Raw genomic sequence first — 26,446 nt, 5'->3', positions numbered from 1 at the left:
TAATACACCTTGGATTCAAACCTAAATGTGTCTTTCTTTAAGAAGACTGACGTTACCTGGGTCATGTTCATTAGGCATCAAACTGAAGAAATCACGAAACAGGGAGGGACTACTTGGATTTATGCAGAACTAAATGCTCATTTTCGTTTTCTGTCGCAAAACATTTTCAAACGCTTTCTGATGAGTGCCCTGATGAACAAAACCCAGGAGTGGTTTGAATTTTCAGGGTTACAGGTCAGCTCAATCAAGTGCAACTATTTAAAAGAAAACAAAAAAACACTATTTGAAGCTTCTCAAAACAGTTATCCTCAAACTAAAAACACCAGCCATCTTTCTTTTAAGACTAGCTAACTGACTGACTCCTAGCTGACTAACTCCCTCCACGTGGGGGCCAATGTTGCCCTCAGCTATAATACTAATGAATACCACAGAAGAGCTGCAGGATTGTCTGACTATCTGTGGACCAGCTGACTGGCTGGGTGACTAGGTGGCTGACTGACTGTTTGACTAGCTGGTTGGTTGACATGGGGTGCTGGAGTGCTGGAGGAACGTTAGCCTCTCAACATTAGCATCTTACCTCAGATGACTTAGACGACACAAACAAAACACACATCACTGACAGGCAACAACCTCAACAAATACACAATGTGGTGTAAGTGTGTGTGTGTTTGTGTGTGTAACCGTGTGTGTGTGTGTGTGTTTGACACTTACTTGGGTGTTTGGGTTCAATGGCCACTCGTACGATGGGCGTAGCTTCGAAGTTGAGGGGGATGAATGGGGGGAGGGCGGGGGAGGTGGAGAGGGTAGCAGACTTCAACACACACTCCTCCAGACCGCCAATACCTAGGGAATCAATCCATCCATCATCAATCAATAAATCAATTCATTAATCAATTCAGCACTTTCTACAAACACACGTCACAGTGATTGACAACAACTGGAGCCTAAACCCCCAAAGAGTGATCAGAGGTGACAGTAGTGACAGTAGGAAGAAACCATGAGAGGAACCAGAGTCATAAGAGGGAGGTCAACCTGCTCTGGCTGGGATGAGGAGATTAGAGGAGGAGAGGTATAATGAACAAGATGATATGAACAGCAGGGGACCTGATCATAGATCAGACCTCCTGCTCCGAGACGCTTTATGAATTCAGACACCTGGAGAGTCATGAACAGAGTGTGACTCCAGATAAAATAACGTAATTATTAGGGCAGCTACCATTTCAACTGGTGAACAGTTCATTAAAAAAAATGAACCTTCATAGGCTGTCCCCCAAATGGTATCCTATTCCATTTACAGTGCACTACTTTTGACCAGAGCCCTATAGTGGTCTGGTGAAAAGTAGTGTAGTATGTAGGGAATAGGGTGCCATATAGGACGCAACCCTGCTATGTCTCTCTGTGGAAGAGAGGAGAGTAACTCCAGGGGGAGAGAATAATGAGACTAGCTTTGTCTCTGTTTCAGACACAAGGTAGGGAGATTAACAGAGAGACAGAGAGAGAGAGAGAGAGAGAGAGAGAGAGAGAGAGAGAGAGAGAGAGAGAGAGAGAGAGAGAGAGAGAGAGAGAGAGAGAGAGAGAGAGAGAGAGAGAGAGAGAGAGAGAGAGAGAGAGAGAGAGAGAGAGAGAGAGAGAGAGAGAGAGAGAGAGAGAGAGATAGAGGCGGCAGAGACAGAGAGAGACAGACAACTAGAGAGAGACAGACAACTAGAGAGAGACAGGGAGAACTAGAGAGAGAGAGAGAACTAGAGAGAGAGCGAGAGACAACTAGAGAGAGAGAGAGACAGAGAGAACTAGAGAGAGCTAGAGACAACTAGAGAGAGAGAGAGACAGAGAGAACTAGAGAGAAATAGAAAGAGAGAGACAGATAGGAAAAGAGAGAGAGAGAGAGAGAGAGAGACACAGAGACAGAGACAGAGACAGAGAGAGAGACAGAGAGAACTAGAGAGAGAGACAGAGAGAACTAGAGAGACAGATAGGAAAAGAGAGAGAGAGAGAGAGGAATGAAGAGAGAGACAGGCAGGGAGAGAAAGTCATAAGAAAATGGACTGAAACAGGAAGAGACTTTGTCCAATGAGAAATCTTGTTTTTCTTTTTCTGTTGCAAAATTTTTCGGTCACATGCCCCAATGAACACAACCCAGGACTGTAATGGAGAATGGAGGCTGGACACAGGCCTTCTTTGTGTGTCCATTTTAAGGGGCTCACTCGGCCTCAAATACACCGCCATGTTTATCCTACCGCTGATGACTTCCTGTGATCACACAAACATCACAGACACACATGCACACACAGCAGGGGCAGAGCAGGAGACTCTGGCAAATGAAACCTTGGCTCTTTAAAACAGCAGACTGAACAGTGAGCGATCAGCCACAACTTCAGATAGTATTTTAATGAGTACAACATAAATCCTGGCACTCTTCAACTTTTCACCTCAGTCACACATGTCTTTTACACTGAACGAAAATACAAACGCAACATGTAAAGTGTTGGTCCCATGTTTCGTGAGCTGAAATAAAAGATCCCAGAAATGTTCCATACACACAAAAAGCTTATTTCTCTAAAATGTAGTGCACACATTTGTTAACATCCCTGTTAGTGAGCAATTCTTCTTCACCAAGATAATCCATCAACCTGACAGGTGTGGCATGTCAACAAGCTGATTAAACAGAATTATCATTACACAGGTGCACCTTGTGCTGGGGACAATAAAAGGCCACTCTAAAATGTACAGTTTTGTCACACAACACAATGCCACAGATGTCTCAAGTTGAGGGAGCATGCAATTGGCATGCTGACTGCAGGAATGTCCACCAGAGCTGTTGCCAGATAATTTAATGTTTATTTCTCTACCATATTTCGCCTCCAACGTCGTTTTAGAGAATATGGCAGTATGTCCAACCGGCTTCAAAACTGCAGACCACGTGTATGGCGTTGTGTGGGCGAGCGGTTTGCTGAAGTCAACGTTGTGAACAGAGTGCCCCATGGTGGCGGTGGGGTTATGGTATGGGCAGGCATAAGCTACGGACAATGAACACAATTGCATTTTATCGATGGCAATTTGAATGCACAGAGATACTGTGATGAGATCCTGAGGCGCATTGTGAAGCCCATTTTTTAAAAAGGTATCTGTGACCAACAGATGAAAATCTTTATTGCCAGTCATTTGAAATCCATAAATTAAGGCCTAATGAATTTATTTCAATTAACTGATTTCCTTATATGAACTGTAACTCAGTAAAATCTTGCATGTTGCATTTCTATTTTTGTTCAGTATAGTTCTTCCCCAAACCTCCCTGTTCCGTCCCTCTCTCTCTCTCTCTCTCTCTCACGCACACACACACACACACACATACAGTTGAAGTCGGAAGTTTACATACACCTTAGCCAAATACATTTAAACTCAGTTTTTCACAATACCTGACATTTAATCCTAGTAAAAATGCCCTGTCTTAGGTCAGTTAGGATCACCACTTTATTTTAAGAATGTGAAATGTCAGAATAATAGTAGAGAGAATGATTTATTTCAGCATTAATTTCTTTCATCACATTCCCAGTGGGTCAGAAGTTTACATACACTCAATTAGTATTTGGTAGCATTGCCTTTAAATTGTTAAACTTCGGTCAAACGTTTCGGGTAGCCTTCCACAAGCTTCCAACAATAAGTTGGGTGAATGTTGGCCCATTCCTCCTGACAGAGCTGGTGTAACTGAGTCAGGTTTGTAGGCCTCCTTGCTTGCACACGCTTTTTCAGTTCTGCCCACAGATTTTCTATAGGATTGAGGTCAGGGCTTTGTGATGGCCACTCCAATACCTTGACTTTGTTGTCCTTAAGCCATTTTGCCACAACTTTGGAAGTATGCTTGGGGTCATTGTCCATTTGGAAGACAAATTTGCGACCAAGTTATAACTTCCTGACTGATGTCTTGAGATGTTGCTTCAATATATCCACATAATCTTCCTTCCTCATGACGCCATCTATTTTGTGAAGTGCACCAGTCCCTCCTGCAGCAAACCACCCACACAGCATGATGCTGCAACCCCCGTGCTTCACGGTTGGGATGGTGTTCTTCGGCTTGCAAGCTACCCCCCTTTTTCCTCCAAACATAACGATGGTCATTATGGCCAAACAGTTCTATTTTTGTTTCATCAGACCAGAGGACATTTCTCCAAAAAGTACGATCTTTGTCTCCATGTGCAGTTGCAAACCGTAGTCTGTCTTTTTTATGGCGGTTTTGGAGCAGTGGCTTCTTCCTTGCTGAGCAGCCTTTCAGGTTATGTCGATATAGGACTAGTTTTACTGTGGATATAGATACTTTTGTACCTGTTTCCTCCAGCATCTTCACAAGGTCCTTTGCTGTTGTTCTGGGATTGATATGCACTTTTCGCACCAAAGTACATTCATCTCTAGGAGACAGAACGCGTCTCCTTCCTGAGCGGTATGACGGCTGCGTGGTCCCATGGTGTTTATACTTGCGTACTATTGTTTGTACAGATGAACGTGGCACCTTCAGGCATTTGGAAATTGCTCCCAAGGATGAACCAGACTTGTGGAGGTCTACAATTTTTTTTTGGAGATCTTGGCTGATTTCTTTTGATTTTCCCATGATGTCAAGCAAAGAAGCACAGAGTTTGAAGGTAGGCCTTGAAATACATCCACAGGTACACCTCCAATTGACTCAAATTATGTCAATTAGCCTATCAGAAGCTTCTAAAGCCATGACATCATTTTCTGGAATTTTCCAAGCTGTTTAAAGGCATAGTCAACTTAGTGTATGTAAACTTCTGACCCACTGGAATTGTGATACAGTGAATTATAAGTGAAATAATCTGTCTGTAAACAATTGTTGGAAAAATTACTTGTGTCATGCACAAAGTAGATGTCCTAACCGACTTGCCAAAACTATAGTTTGTTAACAAGAAATTTGTGGAGTGGTTGAAAAACAAGTTTTAATGACAACCTAAGTGTATGTAAACTTCTGACTTCAACTGTATATACACACACACACAATCTTGTTCAAGCAGAACAGATGCTGGGCATAAAATTGGGGGTCTGGTGTGTGATGTGTGTGTGTAACCAGAGAAGCTGATGACTCAGAAGTTGAGCTGACTCCCTGTGATCCAACCCACAGCCAACTCAGTCACACAAAGAACAATACAACTGAAGGAAGAAAAAGCCTTCCTTGGCTAAAGACAGGACCATAACTGACTGACATGCATTTGAGATACTGTGTGGGTGTGGGTGTGTGTGTGTGTCTGAGAGAGAGAGACATCTATCCAACTACAGCCAACCCCATTCTCTATGGACGGTTGTTGAACTAATTGGCCAGGTGTGTAAGTTAGTTTCAGTTAGTCGTTGCTGGACATAGTTGCTTGTAGTTGGTCCAGATTCAACATGTACAATCTGCCACGGTTGGTTGGCTGTAGTTTTATTCATATATTAATAGATTATTACAAGACAGACTGGGATTCATAGCAACACAAATACACTCCATTGAACTGTGATTGTGTATGTTTTGTAAGTGGTTCGACACATTGTTCTATATTAAGTATATTTTTTACTACTTTCCTTTTAAAAGCTGCACACAAACAGCCCTCCTGGGACAATACAGATTTACTGAACTGAACCCATGAGTAGAACATTCCTGTCTGAACTCTACCAGCCTCTAGTGAACCCCTGAGTAGAAGTCCTGTCTGAACTCTACCAGCCTTTGGTGAACCCAGTAGTAGAAGTCCTGTCTGAACTCTACCAGCCTCTAGTGAACCCCTGAGTAGAAGTCCTGTCTGAACTCTACCAGCCTCTAGTGAACCCCTGAGTAGAAGTCCTGTCTGAACTCTACCAGCCTTTAGTGAACCACTGAGTAGAAGTCCTGTCTGAACTCTACCAGCCTTTGGTGAACCCAGTAGTAGAAGTCCTGTCTGAACTCTACCAGCCTTTGGTGAACCCAGTAGTAGAAGTCCTGTCTGAACTCTACCAGCCTCTAGTGAACCCCTGAGTAGAAGTCCTGTCTGAACTCTACCAGCCTTTAGTGAACCACTGAGTAGAAGTCCTGTCTGAACTCTACCAGCCTTTGGTGAACCCAGTAGTAGAAGTCCTGTCTGAACTCTACCAGCCTTTGGTGAACCCAGTAGTAGAAGTCCTGTCTGAACTCTACCAGCCTCTAGTGAACCCCTGAGTAGAAGTCCTGTCTGAACTCTACCAGCCTCTAGTGAACCCCTGAGTAGAAGTCCTGTCTGAACTCTACCAGCCTCTAGTGAACCCCTGAGTAGAAGTCCTGTCTGAACTCTACCAGCCTTTAGTGAACCACTGAGTAGAAGTCCTGTCTGAACTCTACCAGCCTTTGGTGAACCCAGTAGTAGAAGTCCTGTCTGAACTCTACCAGCCTTTGGTGAACCCAGTAGTAGAAGTCCTGTCTGAACTCTACCAGCCTCTAGTGAACCCCTGAGTAGAAGTCCTGTCTGAACTCTACCAGCCTCTAGTGAACCCCTGAGTAGAAGTCCTGTCTGAACTCTACCAGCCTTTAGTGAACCACTGAGTAGAAGTCCTGTCTGAACTCTACCAGCCTTTGGTGAACCCAGTAGTAGAAGTCCTGTCTGAACTCTACCAGCCTTTGGTGAACCCAGTAGTAGAAGTCCTGTCTGAACTCTACCAGCCTTTGGTGAACCCAGTAGTAGAAGTCCTGTCTGAACTCTACCAGCCTCTAGTGAACCCCTGAGTAGAAGTCCTGTCTGAACTCTACCAGCCTCTAGTGAACCCCTGAGTAGAAGTCCTGTCTGAACTCTACCAGCCTTTAGTGAACCACTGAGTAGAAGTCCTGTCTGAACTCTACCAGCCTTTGGTGAACCCAGTAGTAGAAGTCCTGTCTGAACTCTACCAGCCTTTGGTGAACCCAGTAGTAGAAGTCCTGTCTGAACTCTACCAGCCTCTAGTGAACCCCTGAGTAGAAGTCCTGTCTGAACTCTACCAGCCTCTAGTGAACCCCTGAGTAGAAGTCCTGTCTGAACTCTACCAGCCTTTAGTGAACCACTGAGTAGAAGTCCTGTCTGAACTCTACCAGCCTTTGGTGAACCCAGTAGTAGAAGTCCTGTCTGAACTCTACCAGCCTTTGGTGAACCCAGTAGTAGAAGTCCTGTCTGAACTCTACCAGTCTCTAGTGAACCCATGAGTAGAACATTCCTGTCTGAACTCTACCAGTCTCTAGTGAACCCATGAGTAGAAGTCCTGTCTGAACTCTACCAGCCTCTAGTGAACCCCTGAGTAGAAGTCCTGTCTGAACTCTACCAGCCTTTGGTGAACCCAGTAGTAGAAGTCCTGTCTGAACTCTACCAGTCTCTAGTGAACCCATGAGTAGAACATTCCTGTCTGAACTCTACCAGTCTCTAGTGAACCCATGAGTAGAAGTCCTGTCTGAACTCTACCAGCCTTTAGTGAACCCATGAGTAGAAGTCCTGTCTGAACTCTACCAGCCTTTAGTGAACACATGAGTAGAAGTCCTGTCTGAACTCTACCAGCCTTTAGTGAACCCATGAGTAGAAGTCCTGTCTGAACTCTACCAGCCTCTAGTGAACCCATGAGTAGAAAAGTCCTGTCTGAACTCTACCAGGCTCTACTTTAAAAAAAGTAGTCAAATACTTAGATAAAAGTAGTCAAATTTACTTTTGGACTACATTGGATTTCTTTACCAAGCTAAAGGGGACATTCAAAGCCAACAATATGGCATAATGTACCAGTCACCTTACTAAGGAAATGGATCTTATTTGAAGAGGAGAGAGAAGCCAGACTGGAAAACACTGAGTATTATACTGGATGTGCGGCTGGAGATAGCTAAATTGTGTGTGTGTGTGTGTGTGTGTGTGTGTGTGTATATTGGGTTTTATTAAGTACAAGGCCAGAGCCTTGGAAATCTGCTCCCTCTTACATCCTATGGAATCTCCCTTCGCTGGAAAGTCCCTATTTGGCTCTGTAGTGTGTGTGTGTGTGTGTGTGTGTGTATATATTGGCAGGAGAAGAGGGGATGTACCTCTAGCCAACTAATACACTGATTATTACATTAAAGCTTCTGTCCCCCGGCTAGAGAGAGTAGTTGGGGGCGAACTGACAAAGACCTCTTAATATATACATTAAAATGGACAGACAGATTTCTGGATGCTATGATACAGGGACAACATTCCATTCTCAATCAAATATGAACTATCTTAGCCAAAAATCTACAAGAATATAGTAAAATAAAATTGAGTGGGGGAATTACCCAAAAATGAGAAAATAAATCTCCCATCACTGTTCTTTGCCTGTAGGGTTAAACGTGGGTTAAACGTCAGAGGGTTAATGTCAATACTCTTAAAGGGCTTCCCTTTCTTCATGACCATAGTTGGTTGAGTTTAGGTTCAAATATAAGTTAAGAGACAAGAAGAATGGGATCATTTTGGATCCTAAAGCCGTGTCACTGCCCACATCTCCCTCCCTCTAACCACTGTGATATCACTGCTCCAACAGGCATCTTATGAGGCAGGGGCTGCCGGGACACCTTTCTGCTCACTTTAGTCATCCCCCCACTTTCTTCATCATGGTGGCACGCACGCCCACACATACACACACACACGGACACACACACACACACACGGACGCACATGCTCTGTGGTGGTCTGTTGTGCACTGCAATCGCATGCACACACACACAGACACGCTCTGTGAACACCTCCAGGTGTTGGCTCTAACTAATAGTGGGGACCAGCCCACTCCAATCCTTATGACTCATTTAAATGTGAACTTTAGAAAACGGCTCCCATTACATGACACACTAAAGTAGTGCGCTATATAGGGAATATGGTACCATTTGGGACGCTGTACATAAGTTCAGGAAGAAACTCCAGGCACATTTTCTTGATACAACTGAAGGAGACAATGCAGGGAACATCTCTCAGTTTAAGTAGACAATGTGTCCCAAATGGCACCCTATTCCCTACATAGCACATTACTTTTGACCAGATCCCTACAAAGACCACTTCAGAAACAAAGACACTAACTAGCATAGTGCCAGTCCAGGACTTGTCTACACACTAACTGTCTGCTTTGTGAGAAAAGCTTATTCTACAAAGTAAACTTGACATGATGGAACAGTGTGTGTGTGGGTTCGGGTGTGGGGTGAGGGATTAAGCACACTAAGTCTATAAAGAAGAGAGTCTGGGCTTTGTTCTAGCTCAGAGAGGAGGCAGTCTGCTAGCAGATACTGAAGCTCCATCTAAGAGGAGAGGAAAGTATGTTTAGGGTCAATGGGCATATATCAAATGCAGTGTGTGTCTGTCTGTGCGCGTGTTCTGATCCAAAGTAGTTCACTATGAGGATTAGGGTGTCATTTGAGATCTACCGATTATTTGCATCCCAAATGACCACCCTATTCCCTATATAGTGCACTAATTTTGACCAGCGCCCATCAATAGTAGTGCACTATTTAAATTTAAGTCATTTTGCAGACGCTCTTATCCAGAGCGACTTATAGGAGCAATTAGCGTTAAGTGCCTTGCTCAAGGGCACATAGACAGAGCCTTGTCGGCTCTGGGATTTGAACCAACAACCTTTCAGTTACTGGCCCAAGGCCACTAGGGTACAATTTGGGATGCAAACATTATCTCCCTGGCATAAAGGGGGAATGAGAGGAACATGAGGCAACCTTACCTCATAACGATCAATGGCTTACAACAGGGGGGTGGGGGCACTGGGCAACTCCAGTCCTGAAGGTAACGAGTACTGGCCTTCATTTCAGCTCAGAACTAACACAGCACTAACACCTGAGCTGTGTTCATTAGGCACGAAACGAACCAAAACAGACCGAAACAGGAAGGTACTATCGGAATTTGTCCAATTCATGTTTTTCTACAGCGTGCCCTAAGGAATACAACCCCGACTCAGCCAACAGTGGCCGTTGAAGCTAGTGTGTTGGAGCTGGGCTGGCGCAAAAGCATTCAGCTATCGACTACAAGGCCCCATGCACACACCCCTGGCTGCACACAATGTCAAGTCATTACAGGATATCTTTGTGTATATAGGACATGATCAGATCAGGGGGATACAGACTATAACAACCAGGAGGCTTAAACCATTAAATCAAACACCACATAAAAAAATCACGTCATATCTTAATCCTACTCTAGATCATTTTACATACAACACTGTGTGAGTGGGCTGGCTGGGGACATATGAGCTACAGGAAGGGTTGGGGACTGGGGCTGGATCATTTGTTGTGTGTGTGTGTGTGTGTGTGTGTGTGTGTGTGTGTGCGCGCGCACAGCAGGGTCTTGGGTCTGAAATAACACTAGTAGATTGCATTGGGGATGATTTGTGAACAGTGTGTGCAGGAGGAAGCTTGATCCCTCGTACAGCAGAGTAGTGACAGGCAAGGTTTATGAGCCAGCCATAGTGTGTGTGTGTGTGTGTGTGTGTGTGCGCACTCGCGCTCATGGCTCTTCATCTTTTGTAGAGCTCCAGTATTCACACACACACACACAGAGAGAGTGAAGGACACACACACTAACACAACAGTTGATTCTTAACTGTGTGAAAACACATGCAACATGTTTATTATCTATTATCTGGGCTACACCACAGCACCAGTGATCCAACAACGACGACAACAACTTCATTGTTGTTTTTCTTTTCTTTTTGTTTTCCTTTAATAAATACATTCTTGACCCCAAAATTTATGAGAATTGGTGGCTCTGTTTCTATGCATGACAGACAGACAGACAGACAGACAGACAGACAGACAGACAGACAGACAGACAGACAGACAGACAGACAGACAGACAGACAGACAGACAGACAGACAGACAGACAGACAGACAGACAGACAGACAGACAGGTAGGTACATAGATAGGTAGGTAGGTAGGTACATAGATAAGTAGGTAGGTAGGTAGGTAGGTAGGTAGGTACATAGATAGGTAGGTAGGTAGGTAGGTCGGTGGGTAGGTAGGTACATAGATAGGTAGGTAGGTAGGTACATAGATAAGTAGGTAGGTAGGTAGGTAGGTAGGTAGGTACATAGATAGGTAGGTAGGTAGGTAGGTCGGTGGGTTGGAGTCAAGTCTCCCAGACGTTAAGTGCCCTGCTGTATTTTCCACTCAGGCAGAAATATCAGAGCCACATGTATTTCTCCACCTAGGGAATACTGGAGCACTCCCATCGCCAGGGTTATTTTAGGACTACTAAGACCCAAAAAACCAGCACACACACACACAGGCACGAACACACACCTTATATAAGTTAAGTCGTCTGGATGTTTTTTCTCTTGTTTCTTTAACAGCTCTAGCATATATTTCTTGTGAGCCTTGGAAACCAGATCACGATTTAGAAAATATGTTCCTAGACAGGAGGCAGTGTGTGTGTGTGTGTGTGTGTGTGTGTGTGTGTGTGTGTGTGTAAATTCATGCAAGTGTGTGTGTTCGTGCCTGTGTGTGTGTTTGCGTACTTGCTTTTGTGCGAGTGTGTGTCTGCGTACGTGTTTGTGTGTGCGTGCGTACGTGTTTGTGTGTGCGTGTGTACGGAGCCCTGGACAAGCGGGTTTGTTTTGAGTTAAAGGAAGAACAGGGTTGGTGAACAGAACAGCCATGTGGAGAAGTAGTGTGGAGAGAGAGAGAGAGATGAACCGCTGTGCTCAGCACTCTGCTACTCATAGTCTGTGTCCCAAATGGCACCCTATTCCCTACATAGTGCACTATTTTTGACCAGAGACATATGGGTCCTGGTCAAAAGTAGTGCACTATATATGGAATAGGGTTCCATTTGGGATGCAGGCCTAATGGCACCAGCATCTGTCCAGCATGTGCTCCCCAGCCAACCATTATCACACTGCTGCCTCCTGCCCCCACATCATCAGATCACATTCCCCCTCCCTCTCTTTTGCTCTCTATGTTTAACCCTTTCCCTCTCTTTCTCTGTCTGTTTCTCTCTCTCTCTCTCTGTTTTTCTCTTTGTCTGTTTCTCTCTCCCTCCCTCACTCTGGGTTCTCCTTCTCTTTCTGTGTTTCTCTCTCTCCCCCTCTCTTCCTTTCTCTGTCCGTTTGTCTCTGTCTGTTTCTCCTCCACCCCCCTCCTCCCTCCCTCCCTCCCTAGAGAGAAGAGATTACGGAGCGGATACAGGCCATCAGGTGAGAACCCTCCTTTAGACCATACTGAGAGTCAGCTAGGGACGCCACATTGAACGATCACTGATGGTAATGTGGCGTCTGTCTTTGTCATTTTGCTGTAGATTACAAACAGGTGTCTTGTACAGCCGCTTCTTTTGTTTCCAGAGACGAGCAACTCTGGTAGAGGTCTTTGTTTCATTATGATGCTCAATCTTAAATACCTTTATCACGTACTAATGAACATAACAGAATGAGCAGACTCAGAAGCAAGGCCACATGTTGTGTGGGAGCCAACGCAGGTCCCCGATATTCTCAAAATAGCAAACCATGACTCACCCTAAAGTTCTCACCCTGCTTAAGAATAACCAGGCATTGACATATCCTAGATGTTGTCCATCAGCAATGAATACAACAGTTAATATACACTACCGTTCAAAAGTTTGGGGTCACCTCGAAATGTCCTTGTTTTCGAAAGAAAAGCAATTTTTTTTACCATTAAAATAACATCAAATTGATCAGAAATACAGTGTAGACATTGTTAATGTTGTAAATGGCTATTGTAGCTGGAAACAGTTGATTTTTTATGGAATATTTACACAGGCATACAGAGGCCATTATCAGCAACCATCAGTCCTGTGTTCTAATGGCACGTTGTGTTTGCTAATCTAAGTTTATCATTTTAAAAGGCTAATTGATCATTAGAAAAACCTTTTGCAATTATTTTAGCACAGCTGAAAACTGTGTGCTGATTAAAGAAGCAATAAAACTGGCCTTCTTGAGACTAGTTGAGTATCTGGAGCATCAGCAATTGTGGGTTCGATTACAGGCTCAAAATGGCCAGAAACAAATAACTTTCTTCTGAAACTCGTCAGTCTATTCTTGTTCTGAGAAATGAAGGCTATTCCATGCGAGAAATTGCCAAGAAACTGAAGATCTCGTACAACGCTGTGTACTACTCCCTTCACAGAACAGCGCAAACTGGCTATAACCAGAATAGAAAGTGGAGTGGGAGGCCCCGGTGCAGAACTGAGCAAGAGGACAAATACATTAGTGTCTAGTTTGAGAAACAGGCGCCTCACAGGTCCTCAACTGGCAGCTTCAATAAATAGTACCCACAAAACACCAGTCTATGATTCCTCGTTGATGGTCTGGCACCCTTTTATAGTAGTCAGGTAGCCTCATCCTTCACAGTGCTGAAGCCAACATGTCATGTATCATGGCACTGAACGACAGAAGAGTTGGCTACAGCACATACAATACAGTATGGGAAGGATATTAACCTGGGTGGCCTGTTGGCTACAGCACATAAAATACAGTATGGGAAAGGATATTAGCCTGGGAGGCCTGTTGGCTACAGCACATACAATACAGTATGGGAAAGGATATTAGCCTGGGTGGCCTGTTGGCTACAGCACATACAATACAGTATGGGAAAGGATATTAGCCTGGGTGGCCTGTTGGCTACAGCACATACAATACAGTATGGGAAAGGATATTAGCCTGGGTGGCCTGTTGGCTACAGCACATACAATACAGTATGGGAAAGGATATTAGCCTGGGTGGCCTGTTGGCTACAGCACATACAATACAGTATGGGAAGGATATTAGCCTGGGAGGCCTGTTGGCTACAGCACATACAATACAGTATGGGAAAGGATATTAGCCTGGGAGGCCTGTTGGCTACAGCACATACAATACAGTATGGGAAAGGATATTAGCCTGGGAGGCCTGTTGGCTACAGCACATACAATACAGTATGGGAAAGGATATTAGCCTGGGAGGCCTGTTGGCTACAGCACATACAATACAGTATGGGAAAGGATATTAGCCTGGGTGGCCTGTTGGCTACAGCACATACAATACGGGAAAGGATATTAGCCTGGGAGGCCTGTTGGCTACAGCACATACAATACAGTATGGGAAAGGATATTAGCCTGGGTGGGCTGTTGGCTACAGCACATACAATACAGTATGGGAAAGGATATTAGCCTGGGAGGCCTGTTGGCTACAGCACATACAATACAGTATGGGAAAGGATATTAACCTGGGTGGCCTGTTGGCTACAGCACATACAATACAGTATGGGAAAGGATATTAGCCTGGGAGGCCTGTTGGCTACAGCACATACAATACAGTATGGGAAAGGATATTAGCCTGGGAGGCCTGTTGGCTACAGCACATACAATACAGTATGGGAAAGGATATTAGCCTGGGAGGCCTGTTGGCTACAGCACATACAATACAGTATGGGAAAGGATATTAGCCTGGGAGGCCTGTTGGCTACAGCACATACAATACAGTATGGGAAAGGATATTAGCCTGGGTGGCCTGTTGGCTACAACACATACAATACAGTATGGGAAAGGATATTAGCCTGGGAGGCCTGTTGGCTACAGCACATACAATACAGTATGGGAAAGGATATTAGCCTGGGTGGGCTGTTGGCTACAGCACATACAATACAGTATGGGAAAGGATATTAGCCTGGGTGGCCTGTTGGCTACAGCACATACAATACAGTATGGGAAAGGATATTAGCCTGGGTGGCCTATTGGCTACAGCACATACAATACAGTATGGGAAAGGATATTAGCCTGGGAGGCCTGTTGGCTACAGCACATACAATACAGTATGGGAAAGGATATTAGCCTGGGAGGCCTGTTGGCTACAGCACATACAATACAGTATGGGAAAGGATATTAGCCTGGGTGGCCTGTTGGCTACAGCACATACAATACAGTATGGGAAAGGATATTAGCCTGGGTGGCCTGTTGGCTACAGCACATACAATACGGGAAAGGATATTAGCCTGGGAGGCCTGTTGGCTACAGCACATACAATACAGTATGGGAAAGGATATTAGCCTGGCTGGTCTAGCGGAAATGCCACAGCATCAACATAGCTTTGAATGCGATATACTGCCCTTTGAAACAACCTCTATCTTTCCCCATTGTCATCCTCTCTGTCTCTATCCATTCAATAAAGTCTGAAAATAACTAAAAATAATAAAACCAAAAAATGGTGTATATATATTTATATATACAGTTGAAGTCGGAAGTTTACATACACCTTAGCCAAATACATTTAAACTCAGTTTTTCACAATTCCTGACATTTAATCCTTGTAAAAATGCCCTGTCTTAGGTCAGTTAGGATCACCACTTTATTTTAAGAATGTGAAATGTCAGAATAATAGTAGAGAGAATGATTTATTTCAGCATTAATTTATTTCATCACATTCCCAGTGGGTCAGAAGTTTACATTGGTAGCATTGCCTTTAAATTGTTTAAGTTGGGTGAATTTTGGCCCATTCCTCCTGACAGAGATGGTGTAACTGAGTCAGGTTTGTAGGCCTCCTTGCTCGAACACGCTTTTTCAGTTCTGCCCACAAATTGTCTATAGGATTGAGGTCAGGGCTTTGTGATGGCCACTCCAATACCTTGACTTTGTTGTCCATAAGCCATTTTGCCACAACTTTGGAAGTATGCTTGGGGTCATTGTCCATTTGGAAGACCCATTTGCGACCAAGCTTTAACTTCCTGACTGATGTCTTGAGATGTTGCTTCAATATATCCACATAACTTTCCTTCCTCATGATGCCATCTATTTTGTGAAGTGCACCAGTCCCTCCTGCAGCAAAGCACCCCCACAGCATGATGCTGCCACCCCCGTGCTTCATGGTTGGGATGGTGTTCTTCGGCTTGCAAGCGACACCCTTTTTCCTCCAAACATAACGATGGTCATTATGGCCAAACAGTTCTATTTTTGTTTCATCAGACCAGAGGACATTTCTCCAAAAAGTACGATCTTTGTCCCCATGTGCAGTTTGCTTTTTTATGGCGGTTTTGGAGCAGTGGCTTCTTCCTTGCTGAGCGGCCTTTCAGGTTATGTCGATATAGGACTCGTTTTACAGTGGATATAAATACTTTTGTACCTGTTTCCTCCAGCATCTTCACAAGGTCCTTTGCTGTTGTTCTGGGATTGATTTGCACTTTTCACACCAAAGTACATTCATCTCTAGGAGACAGAACGTGTCTCCTTCCTGAGCGGTATGACGGCTGCGTGGTCCCATGGTGTTTATACTTGCGTACTATTGTTTGTACAGATGAACGTGGTATCAAATTATGTCAATTAGCCTATCAGAAGCTTCTAAAGCCATGACATCATTTCCTGGAATTTTCCAAGCTGTTTAAAGGCACAGTCAACTTAGTGTATGTAAACTTCTGACCCACTGGAATTGTGTTACAGTGAATTATAAGTGAAATAATCTGTCTGTAAACAATTGCTGGAAATATTGTGTCATGCACAAAGTAGATGTCCTAACCGACTTGCCAAAACTACATTTTGTTAACAAAAAATGTGTGGAGCGGTTGAAAAACAAGTTTTAATGACTCCAACCTAAGTGCATGTAAACTTCCGACTTCAACTGTATACACACAGTACCAGTCAAAAGTTTGGACACACCTACTCATTCCAGGGTTTTTCTTTATTTTTACTATTTTCTACATTGTAGAATAATAGTGAAGACATCAAAACTATGAAATAACACATATGTAATCATGTAGTAACCAAAAAAGTGTTAAACAAATAAATACAGTGGGGGGAAAAAAGTATTTAGTCAGCCACCAATTGTGCAAGTTCTCCCACTTAAAAAGATGAGAGAGGCCTGTAATTTTCATCATAGGTACACGTCAACTATGACAGACAAAATCAGATTTTTTTTAAAAAGTGTTCTAAATAAATCACAGACAGTGTCACCAGTAAAGCACCCCCACACCATAACACCTCCTCCTCCATGCTTTACGGTGGGAAATACAGATGCAGAGATCATCCGCTCACTCACACCGCGTCTCACATGACACAGCGGTTGGAACCACAAATCTCCAATTTGGACATTCTCTCAACCAGCATATGTCGGAACTCCTTCAAGACTGTTGAAAAAGCATTCCAGGTGAAGCTGGTTGAGAGATTGCCAAGAGTGTGCAAAGCTGTCATCAAGGCAAAGGGAGAGGATCTGCAGAGAAGAATGGGAGAATCTCCCCAAATACAGGTGTGTCAAGCTTGTAGCGTCATACCCAAGAAGACTTGAGGCTGTAATCGCTGCCAAAGGTGCTTCAACAAAGTACTGAGTAAAGGGTCTGAATACTTTTGTGAATGTGATATTTCAGTTTTTTATTTTATAAAAATAATTGTAAATAAGTTTTTGCTTTGTCATTACATTTTACATTTTAGTCATTTAGCAGACGCTCTTATCCAGAGCGACTTAGAGTTAGTGAGTGCATACATTTTCATACTGGCCCCCCGTGGGAAACAAACCCACAACCCTGGCGTTGCAAGCGCCATGCTCTACCAACTGAGCTACAGAGGACCTCATTATTAGGTATTTTATGTAGATTGATGAAGGGAAAAAAACAATTTAATCAATTTTAGAATAAGGCTGTAACGTAACAAAATGTGAATCTCTCTTTCTCTCTCCCTCTCTCCCTCCCTCCCACGTGGCAAGGTATAGCTTTCGCCACCTCTCTGGTGCCATCTACTGGCCGGGGAATGCCACATACGGTACAAGGCCATCTGAGACAAAGACACTGGCTTTGTCTGAATGGGCACCCTACCATATTTAGTAGACTACTTTTGACATGGTGTCCATAGGGCTCTGGTCAAAACTAGTGCACTATATAGAACAGGGTGCAATTTGGGATTCACTAAAAGACCTAACGCACTTTGTAGCGAAAAATATGAAGAGACAGCTGAAGCAATACAGAGCACAATGACACTAGAGTTGCCTTACATACTGATCTGAAGTCAGTCTGTACTCCGCCACCTAATGGTTAAGTTGGCTGTGAGGGAAGGTAAGCTGATCATAGATATGTGGCTAAGGGCAACTTCTAGCTTGAGCACTTGACACGATAGACAATAGATCACAAGGGTGCGCGCGCACACGCACATGCACACACACACACACACACACACACACACACACACACACACACACACACACACACACACACACACACACACACACACACACACCACTGATCTGCCTTAGTGGCTAAGATCACAACAGCTCATCCTCCAGGTATCTAGCAGCTATCTAGGCCAGTGGTTCCCTCGCTTTCAACTGACCCACCTAGAGCTGCTAGTTGTCCATGTGACCCACCAAGTACACAAGAAAGATGTTAGATGCTAGGACCCAGTCCCGTTCTCAGTCGCTCCCAGACCCAAATCATATTACCCATGACCCATCAGTGGGTCTCAACACAGCATTTGGAAAGACACAACCAGATATGTACTGGTTAAGATGTAGAGACGTAATGTAGAGACGTAATGTTAGATAGTACTAGTTACTGGAATTCTGCAACCCTCAACAGCATTGACTCAAAGACAGATTTAATGAAACGGAAAAGGCAAGCCAAAGGGGGATCCCCCCCTTCTACCCTGCTGTCTCTCTGTCTGTCTCTCTCTCTCTTTCTTGCTCTCTCTCCGACTCCCTCACTTGCTATCTGTCTTCCAAAAAGAGTAAAAGAGAATCCTTAATGTGAACAACATTCCCTCAAAGGCTGCATTTTCAGGAAAGTCTCAAATCTAGGTTATACCGGAGAGAGGGAGAGAGATGGAGATGGAGAGAGAGAGAGGAGGGGGAGAGATGGTGAGAAGAGGGAGAGATGGAGAGGAAAAGAAGAGGGGAAGAAACAGAGAGAAGGTGCATGGGAGGATAAGAAGAGGAAAGAAAGAGAAGAGAGCTGGTCAATAAACTCTGGGGGGGTTAGAGAAGTGTTATATGACTGTCTGAATGCAGCAGCAGGATTTCTACTGGGAAATGAAAGCATGTCAAGGACGGTTGAATAAGAGATGATTGAGTGGCTCTGGCGGAAATACACACACACATATATACACAACATCTCCCTGACACGTCTTACACCCCCCCCAGCCCATCTCACCCCTGACACACACACCAAAACAACTTCATTTCACCCTGACTCAATCCATCTATGACAGGTACAGACACACACACCAAACCACGCATCCCTGACTCAACCACTGCGAGGGTCTCACTGAGACATCTGTGCCCCCTAGAGTCACATCCTCTTCGGGGTTAGATCACCAGGGTGACGTGGCCCACACTGAAGATGGTGCTGAAGTGGATAGCGGTCGTTTTACGGGCTCCTGACCAATTCTGCCTCCTAACGAGTTTACGTTGGCGAACAAATAGACCGCCTTTGCCCTCTGTTCTGCTGGTGAATGTGCAGTCATTGGAGAACAAACTGGATGAACTCCGTTTGAGACTATTCTATCAACGAGATCTGAAGAACTGTAATATTCTATGTTTCTATGAGTCTTGGCCGAACAAGGACATGGATAATATAGTATATCTCGCGGGTTTCATCATGCATCGTCTAGACATGACGGCAGCCTCGGGTAAGAATAAGGCGGAGGGGTGTGTCTCTTTGTTAAGAGCAGCTGGTGCAAGATATCTAAATGTTAAGGAAGTCTCAAGTTTTTGCACGCCTGAGTTAGACTACCGCATGATAAGCTGCAGACCATACTATTTACCAAGAGAGTTTTCATCTATATTTTCGCAGCTGTCTATTTACCACCACAAACCGATGCTGGCACTACGACCGCACTCAACGAGCTGTATAGGGCCATAAGCATACAAGAACATGCTCATCCAGAGGCAGCGCTTCCCGTGGCTGGTAATTTTAATGCAGGGAAACTGAAATCCGTTTTACCTAATTTTTACCAGCATGTCACCTGTGCAACTAGAGGCAACAAAACTCCTGATCACCTTTACTCCACACACAGAAACGCACACAAGGCTCTCCCTCGCCTTCCCTTTGGCAAATCTATCCTCCTGATTCCTGCTTACAAGCAAAAACTCAAACAGAAAGTACCACTGACACTCTCAATGCGGAAGAGGTCCAATGAAGCGGATGCTAAGCTACAGGACTGTTTCGCTAGCACAGACTGGAATATGTTCCAGGACTCATCCGATGGCATTGAGGAGTTTACCACATCAGTCACCAGCTTTATTAATAAGTACATTGACAATGTCATCCCCACAGTGACTGTACGTACATATTCCAACTAGAATGCATGGATTACAGGCAACATCCGCACTGAGCTAAATCTGCCGCTTTCAAGGAGAACACTAATCTGGTCGTTATTAACAAATCCCGCTACAACCTCCGACGAGCCATCAAACAGGCAAAGCTTCAATACAGGACTAAGATCGAATTTTACTAATTTTACTGACACTCGTCGAATGTGGCAGGGCTTGCAAACTATCACGGATTACAAAGGGAAACCCAGCCATGAGCTGTCCAGTGACGCGAGCCTACAAGACGAGCTAAATGGCTTCTATGCTCGCTTTGAGGCCAGCAACACTGAACCATGCATGAGAGCACCAGCTGTTCCGGACGACTGTGTGATCTCGCTCTCCGTAGCCGATGTGAGTAAGACCTTTAAACAGGTTAACATTCACAAGGCTGCAGGGCCAGATGGATTACCAGGACGTGTACTCAAAGTGTCTTCACTGACGTTTTTAACCTCTCCCTGACTCAGTCTGTAATACCTACATGTTTCAAGCAGACCACCATAGTTCCTGTGCCCAAGAACGCCAAGGTGACCTGTCTAATTGACTACACTCACATTGGTAGCCATGAAATGCTTTGAAAGGCTGGTCATGGCTCACATCAACACCATCATCCTAGACACCCTGGACTCACTCCAATTCGCATTCCACCCAAACAGATCCACAGATAACACAATCTCTATTGGACTCCACACTGCCCTCTCCGACCTGGATAAGAGGAATACCTATGTGAGAATGTTGTTCATTGACTACAGCTCAGCATTCAACACCATAGTGCCCTCCAAGCTCATCACTAAGCTCAGGACCCTGGGACTGAACTCCTCCCTCTGCAATCGACATGGCTGTAGTGGAGCTGGTTGAGTTCCTCTGTGTACACATCACTAAGAAATTAACATGGTCCACACACACAACGCCTCTTCCCCCTCAGGATTCTGAAAAGATGTCATGGGCCTTCAGATCCTCAAAAAGTTGAGTACAGCTGCATCATTGAGAGCATCTTGACAGGCTGCATCACTGCTTGGTATGGCAACTGCTTGGCATCCGACCACAAGGCACTACAGAGGGTAGTGCGTATGGCCCAGTACATCACTGGGGCTGAGCTCCCTGCCATCCAGGACCTATATACCAGGCGGTGTCAGAGGAAGGCCCTAGAAATTGTCGAAAACTCTAGCCACCCAAGTCATAGACCGTTCTCTCTGCTACTGCACGGCAAGCGGTACCAACGCACCAAGCCTGGAACCAACATGACCCTGAACAGCTTCTACCCCCAAGCCATAAGACTGCTAAATAGTTAACCAAATAGCTACTCTGACTATCTGCAGTCCAGTTCAAGTGTTCAGCAGTCTAATTGCTTGTAGATAGAAACTGTCTGAGCCTATTGATATCAGACCTCATGTTCCGATACCATCTGCCCGACGGTAAGGGAGTGAACAGCTTGTGGCTGGGCTGTGTGGGGTCTTCTTGACGATGCTTCGAGACTTCCTCAGGCACCGTTTCTAGTAGATGTCCTGGATGGGTGGGAACACATGTACTGGGCCATCTTCACCACCCGCTGGAGCCTTGTGGTCTGGATGGAGCAATTTACATACCAGGCCGTGATGCAACCGGTCAGGACGCTCTCGATGGTGCAGCGGTAGTATTTGGAGAGGATCCGGGGTGGCATGCTGAATTTCTTCAGCCGCCTTAGGGAGTAGAGATACTGTTGTGCCCTCTTAACAAGAGTGGTGGTGTTGTTGGTCCATGTCCAGGGTGATGTGGACACCAAGAAACTTAAAACTGCTGACTCTCTCTATTTATAATCACATTCATAGGTAAAAACGGTACTGTACTGAACTATAATTAAGCAATAAGGCCCGAGAGGGTGTGGTATATTCGCCATAAAACACAAACCCTTGAGGTGCCTTATTGCTATTACAAACTGGTAACCAACATAAATAGAACAGTAAAGTATTTTTGCTTCATACCCGTGATTTATTGTCTGAAACACAATCAGCTTCCAGGACCGAAACTACCTGGTTTATAATGAGCTAAACTGAACTAGACTGTATTGATCTATAATGAGCTAAACTGAACTAGACTGTATTGATCTATAATGAGCTATACTGAACTAGACTGTATTGATCTATAATGAGCTATACTGAACTAGACTATTGATCTATACTGGGCTATACACTGGACTACAATGTACTGGGCTATACACTGGACTAGACTGGGCTATACACTGGACTAGACTGTACTGGGCTATACACTGTACTGGACTAAACTGGACTATACACTGGACTAGACTGTACTGGATTATACTGGACTAGACTGTACTGGGCTATACACTGGACTAGACTGTACTGGGCTATACACTGTACTGGACTAAACTGGACTATACACTGGACTAGACTGTACTGGATTATACACTGGACTAGACTGTACTGGATTATACTGGGCTATACACTGGATTAGACTGTACTGGGCTATACACTGGATTAGACTGTACTGGGCTATAAACTGGACTAGACTGTACTGGATTATACTGGACTAGACTGTACTGGGCTATACACTGGACTAGACTGTACTGGATTATACACTGGACTAGACTGTACTGGGCCGTGCTGTCACAGTGCTGGTGTGAAGTGGTTGAGATCAGATCAGTACACTCCTTCCCTCCCTACGGCTGAACATAACAGATCAGAATAATAATAATAATAATATGCCATTTAGCAGAAGCTTTTATCCAAAGCGACTTACAGTCGTGCGTGCATACATTTTTGTGTATGGGTGGTCCCGGGGATCGAACCCACTACCTTGGCGTTACAAGCGCCGTGCTCTACCAGCTGAGCTACAGAGGACCACAGAACAAGACTGTGTGGACTGTACTGCACTATAGCAGACTGTACTGGACTATAGCAGACTGTACTGGACTATAGCAGACTGTACTGGACTATAGCAGACTGTACTGGACTATACCAGACTGTACTGGACTATAGCAGACTGTACTGGACTATACCAGATTGTACTGGACTATACCGGGGTGTACCGGACTATAGCAGACTGTACCGGACTATACCAGACTGTATTGGACTATAGCAGACTGTACCGGGCTATAGCAGACTGTACCGGACTATAGCAGACTGTACCGGGCTATAGCAGACTGTACTGGGCTATAGAAGACTGTACCGGGCTATAGCAGACTGTACTGCACTATAGCAGACTGTACTGGACTATAGCAGACTGTACTGGACTTTAGCAGACTGTACTGGACTATACCAGACTGTACTGGACTATAGCAGACTGTACCAGACTGTACTGGACTATAGCAGACTGTACTGGACTTTAGCAGACTGTACTGGACTATACCAGACTGTACTGGACTATAGCAGACTGTACCAGACTGTACCGGACTATAGCAGACTGTACTGGACTATAGCAGACTGTACTGGACTATAGCAGACTGTACTGGGCTATAGCAGACTGTACTGGACTATACCAGACAGTACTGGACTATACCGGGGTGTACTGGACTATAGCAGACTGTACTGGACTATACCAGACTGTACTGGACTATACCAGACTGTACTGGACTATACCGGGGTGTACCGGACTATACCAGACTGTACTGGGCTATACCAGACTGTACTGGGCTATACCAGACTGTACTGGACTATAGCAGACTGTACTGGACTATAGCAGACTGTATTGGACTATACCAGACTGTACCGGACTATACCAGACTGTACCGGACTATACCGGGGTGTACCGGACTATACCGGTGTGTACTGGACTATACCAGACTGTACTGGGCTATACCAGACTGTACCGGACTATACCAGACTGTACTGGACTATACCAGACTGTACTGGACTATACCAGACTGTACTGGACTATACCAGACTGTACTGGACTATAGCAGACTGTACCGGACTATACCAGACTGTACTGGACTATACCAGACTTTATTGGACTATACCAGACTGTACTGGACTATAGCAGACTGTACTGGACTATAGCAAACTGTACTGGACTATACCAGACTGTACTGGACTATACCAGACTGTACTGGACTATAGCAGACTGTACCGGACTATACCAGACTGTACCGGACTATACCAGACTGTACTGGACTATACCGGGGTGTACCGGACTATACCGGGGTGTACTGGACTATACCAGACTGTACTGGACTATACCGGGGTGTACCGGACTATACCAGACTGTACTGGACTATACCGGGGTGTACCAGACTATACCAGACTGTACTGGACTATACCAGACTGTACCGGACTATACCAGACTGTACTGGACTATACCGGGGTGTACCGGACAATACCGGGGTGTACCGGACTATACCAGACTGTACTGGACTATACTGGTGTGTACTGGACTATACTGGTGTGTACTGGACTATACTGGTTTATGTTGTCAGAGCAGTGGTGTGGTGTGATGTGGTTGAGATCAGATCAGTGCACACCCTCCCTACTGCTCAACAGATCTGAGTCGATTCTCCTCTCACCGCTGGCAGCGTGGCTCAGGTCTAACGCAAGACAAATGTTTTCATAAAGCTGCCTGGCGTTGAATCAGCTTCATTCATTCTACTGCCGCTTTCTCTCTCTTTTCTTTCTCTGCGGAGCGACCACTTGGAAGTTGGACGACGACATCAAACCCTCTTTCTTTGCTAGGTTTCTATACAGCTGGTTCCCATTGTGGTGTGATGAAAGTTTGCATGTGTGTGCGTGTGTGTGTGTTTGTGTTTGATTCTGCCCGCATCTCTAACCGGAGCGACAAACTATTGGCGTTTACTAGATAAACATTAAACACAAAAGACATCTTCTACTTGGCACCGATGTAATCATGGCATTATCCCACAACTAGGTTTATTTTGGACAATTGTACAGTCTGGGTGGTAGCCTAGTGGTTAAGAGGTTGGGCCAGTAACTGAAAGGTTGCTGGTTTGAATCCCCGAGCTGACTAGGTGAAATTGATTGGGCACACACCTGTCTATATAAGGTCCCACAGTTGACAGTACATGTCAGAGCAAAAACCAAGCCATGAGGTCGAAGGAATTGTCCGTAGAGCTCCGAGACAGGATTGCATCGAGGCACAGATCTGGGGAAGGGTACCAAAAAATGTCTGCAGCAATGAAGGTCCCCAAGAATCCATCATTCTGAAATGGAAGAAGTTTGGAACCACCAAGACATCCTAGAGCTGGCCGCTCGGCCAAACTAAGCAATCGGGGGAGAAGGGCCTTGGTCATGGAGGTGACCAAGAACCCAATGGTCACTCTGACAGAGCTCCAGAGTTCCTCTGTGGAGATGGGAGAACCTTCCAGAAGGACAACCATCTCTGCAGCACTCCACCAATCAGGCCTTTATGGTATGGTAGAGACGGAAGCCACTCCTCAGTAAAAGGCATGACAGCCCGCTTGGAGTTTTCCAAAAGGCACCTAAAGACTCTCAGACCATGAGAAACAAGATTATCTGGTCTGATGAAACCAAGATTGAACTCTTGGTTTCACTGGACTAGACTGTACTGGATTATGGGCACCGTCACGTCTGGAGGAAACCTGGCACCATCCCTTCGGTGAAGCATTGTGGTGGAAGCATCATGCTGTGGGGATGTTTTTCAGCGGCAGGGACTGGGAGACTAGTCAGGATCGAGGCAAAGATGAACGTAGCAAAGTACAGAGAGATCTTTGATGAAAACCTGCTCCAGAGCGGGGCGAAGGTTCGCCTTCCAATAGGACAATGATCCTAAGCACACGGTCAAGACAACGCAGGAGTGGTTTCGGGACAAATCTCTGAATGTCCTTGAGTGGCCCAGCCAGAGCCTGGACTTCAACCCAATCAAACATCTCTGGAGAGACCTGAAAATAGCTGTGCAGCAACGATCCCCATCCAACCTGACAGAGTTTGAGAGGATCTTCAGAGAAGAATGAGAGAAACTCCCCAAATACATGTTTGTCAAGCTTATAGCATCATACCCAAGAAGACTCGAGGATGTAATCACTGCCAAAGGTGCTTCAACAAAGTATTGAGTAAATGGTCTGAATATTTACATAAATGTGATCAATAAATTAGCAAACACTTATAAAAACCTGGTAGTGCTTTGTCATTATGGGGTCTTGTATGTAGATTGATGAGGCAAAAAACAATGTAATACATTTTAGAATAAGGCTGTAACGTAACAAAATGAGGAAAAAGTCAAGGGGTCTGAATACTTTCCGAATGCACTGTATATAACACAATACACAG

The 26,446-nt window shown here is 44.9% G+C and overlaps 1 protein-coding gene across 1 annotated transcript in view; it reads right to left on the bottom strand.

Moving 5' to 3' along the window:
• LOC311111585 (elongation factor-like GTPase 1) overlaps positions 1-26,446 on the bottom strand; it is a 94,293-nt gene that overhangs the window by 33,016 nt on the left and 34,831 nt on the right. Inside the window, exon 15 of the mRNA XM_084154348.1 lies at positions 712-843. Coding sequence (XP_084010474.1) covers positions 712-843 — 132 coding nt within the window. The remainder of the gene's footprint in view (positions 1-711; positions 844-26,446) is intronic.

This window comes from Coregonus lavaretus (genome assembly GCF_964263955.1).
Source record: "Coregonus lavaretus genome assembly, chromosome: 37".
NCBI lineage: Eukaryota > Metazoa > Chordata > Actinopteri > Salmoniformes > Salmonidae > Coregonus > Coregonus lavaretus.
This window is presented reverse-complemented; position numbering and strand designations above follow the sequence as displayed.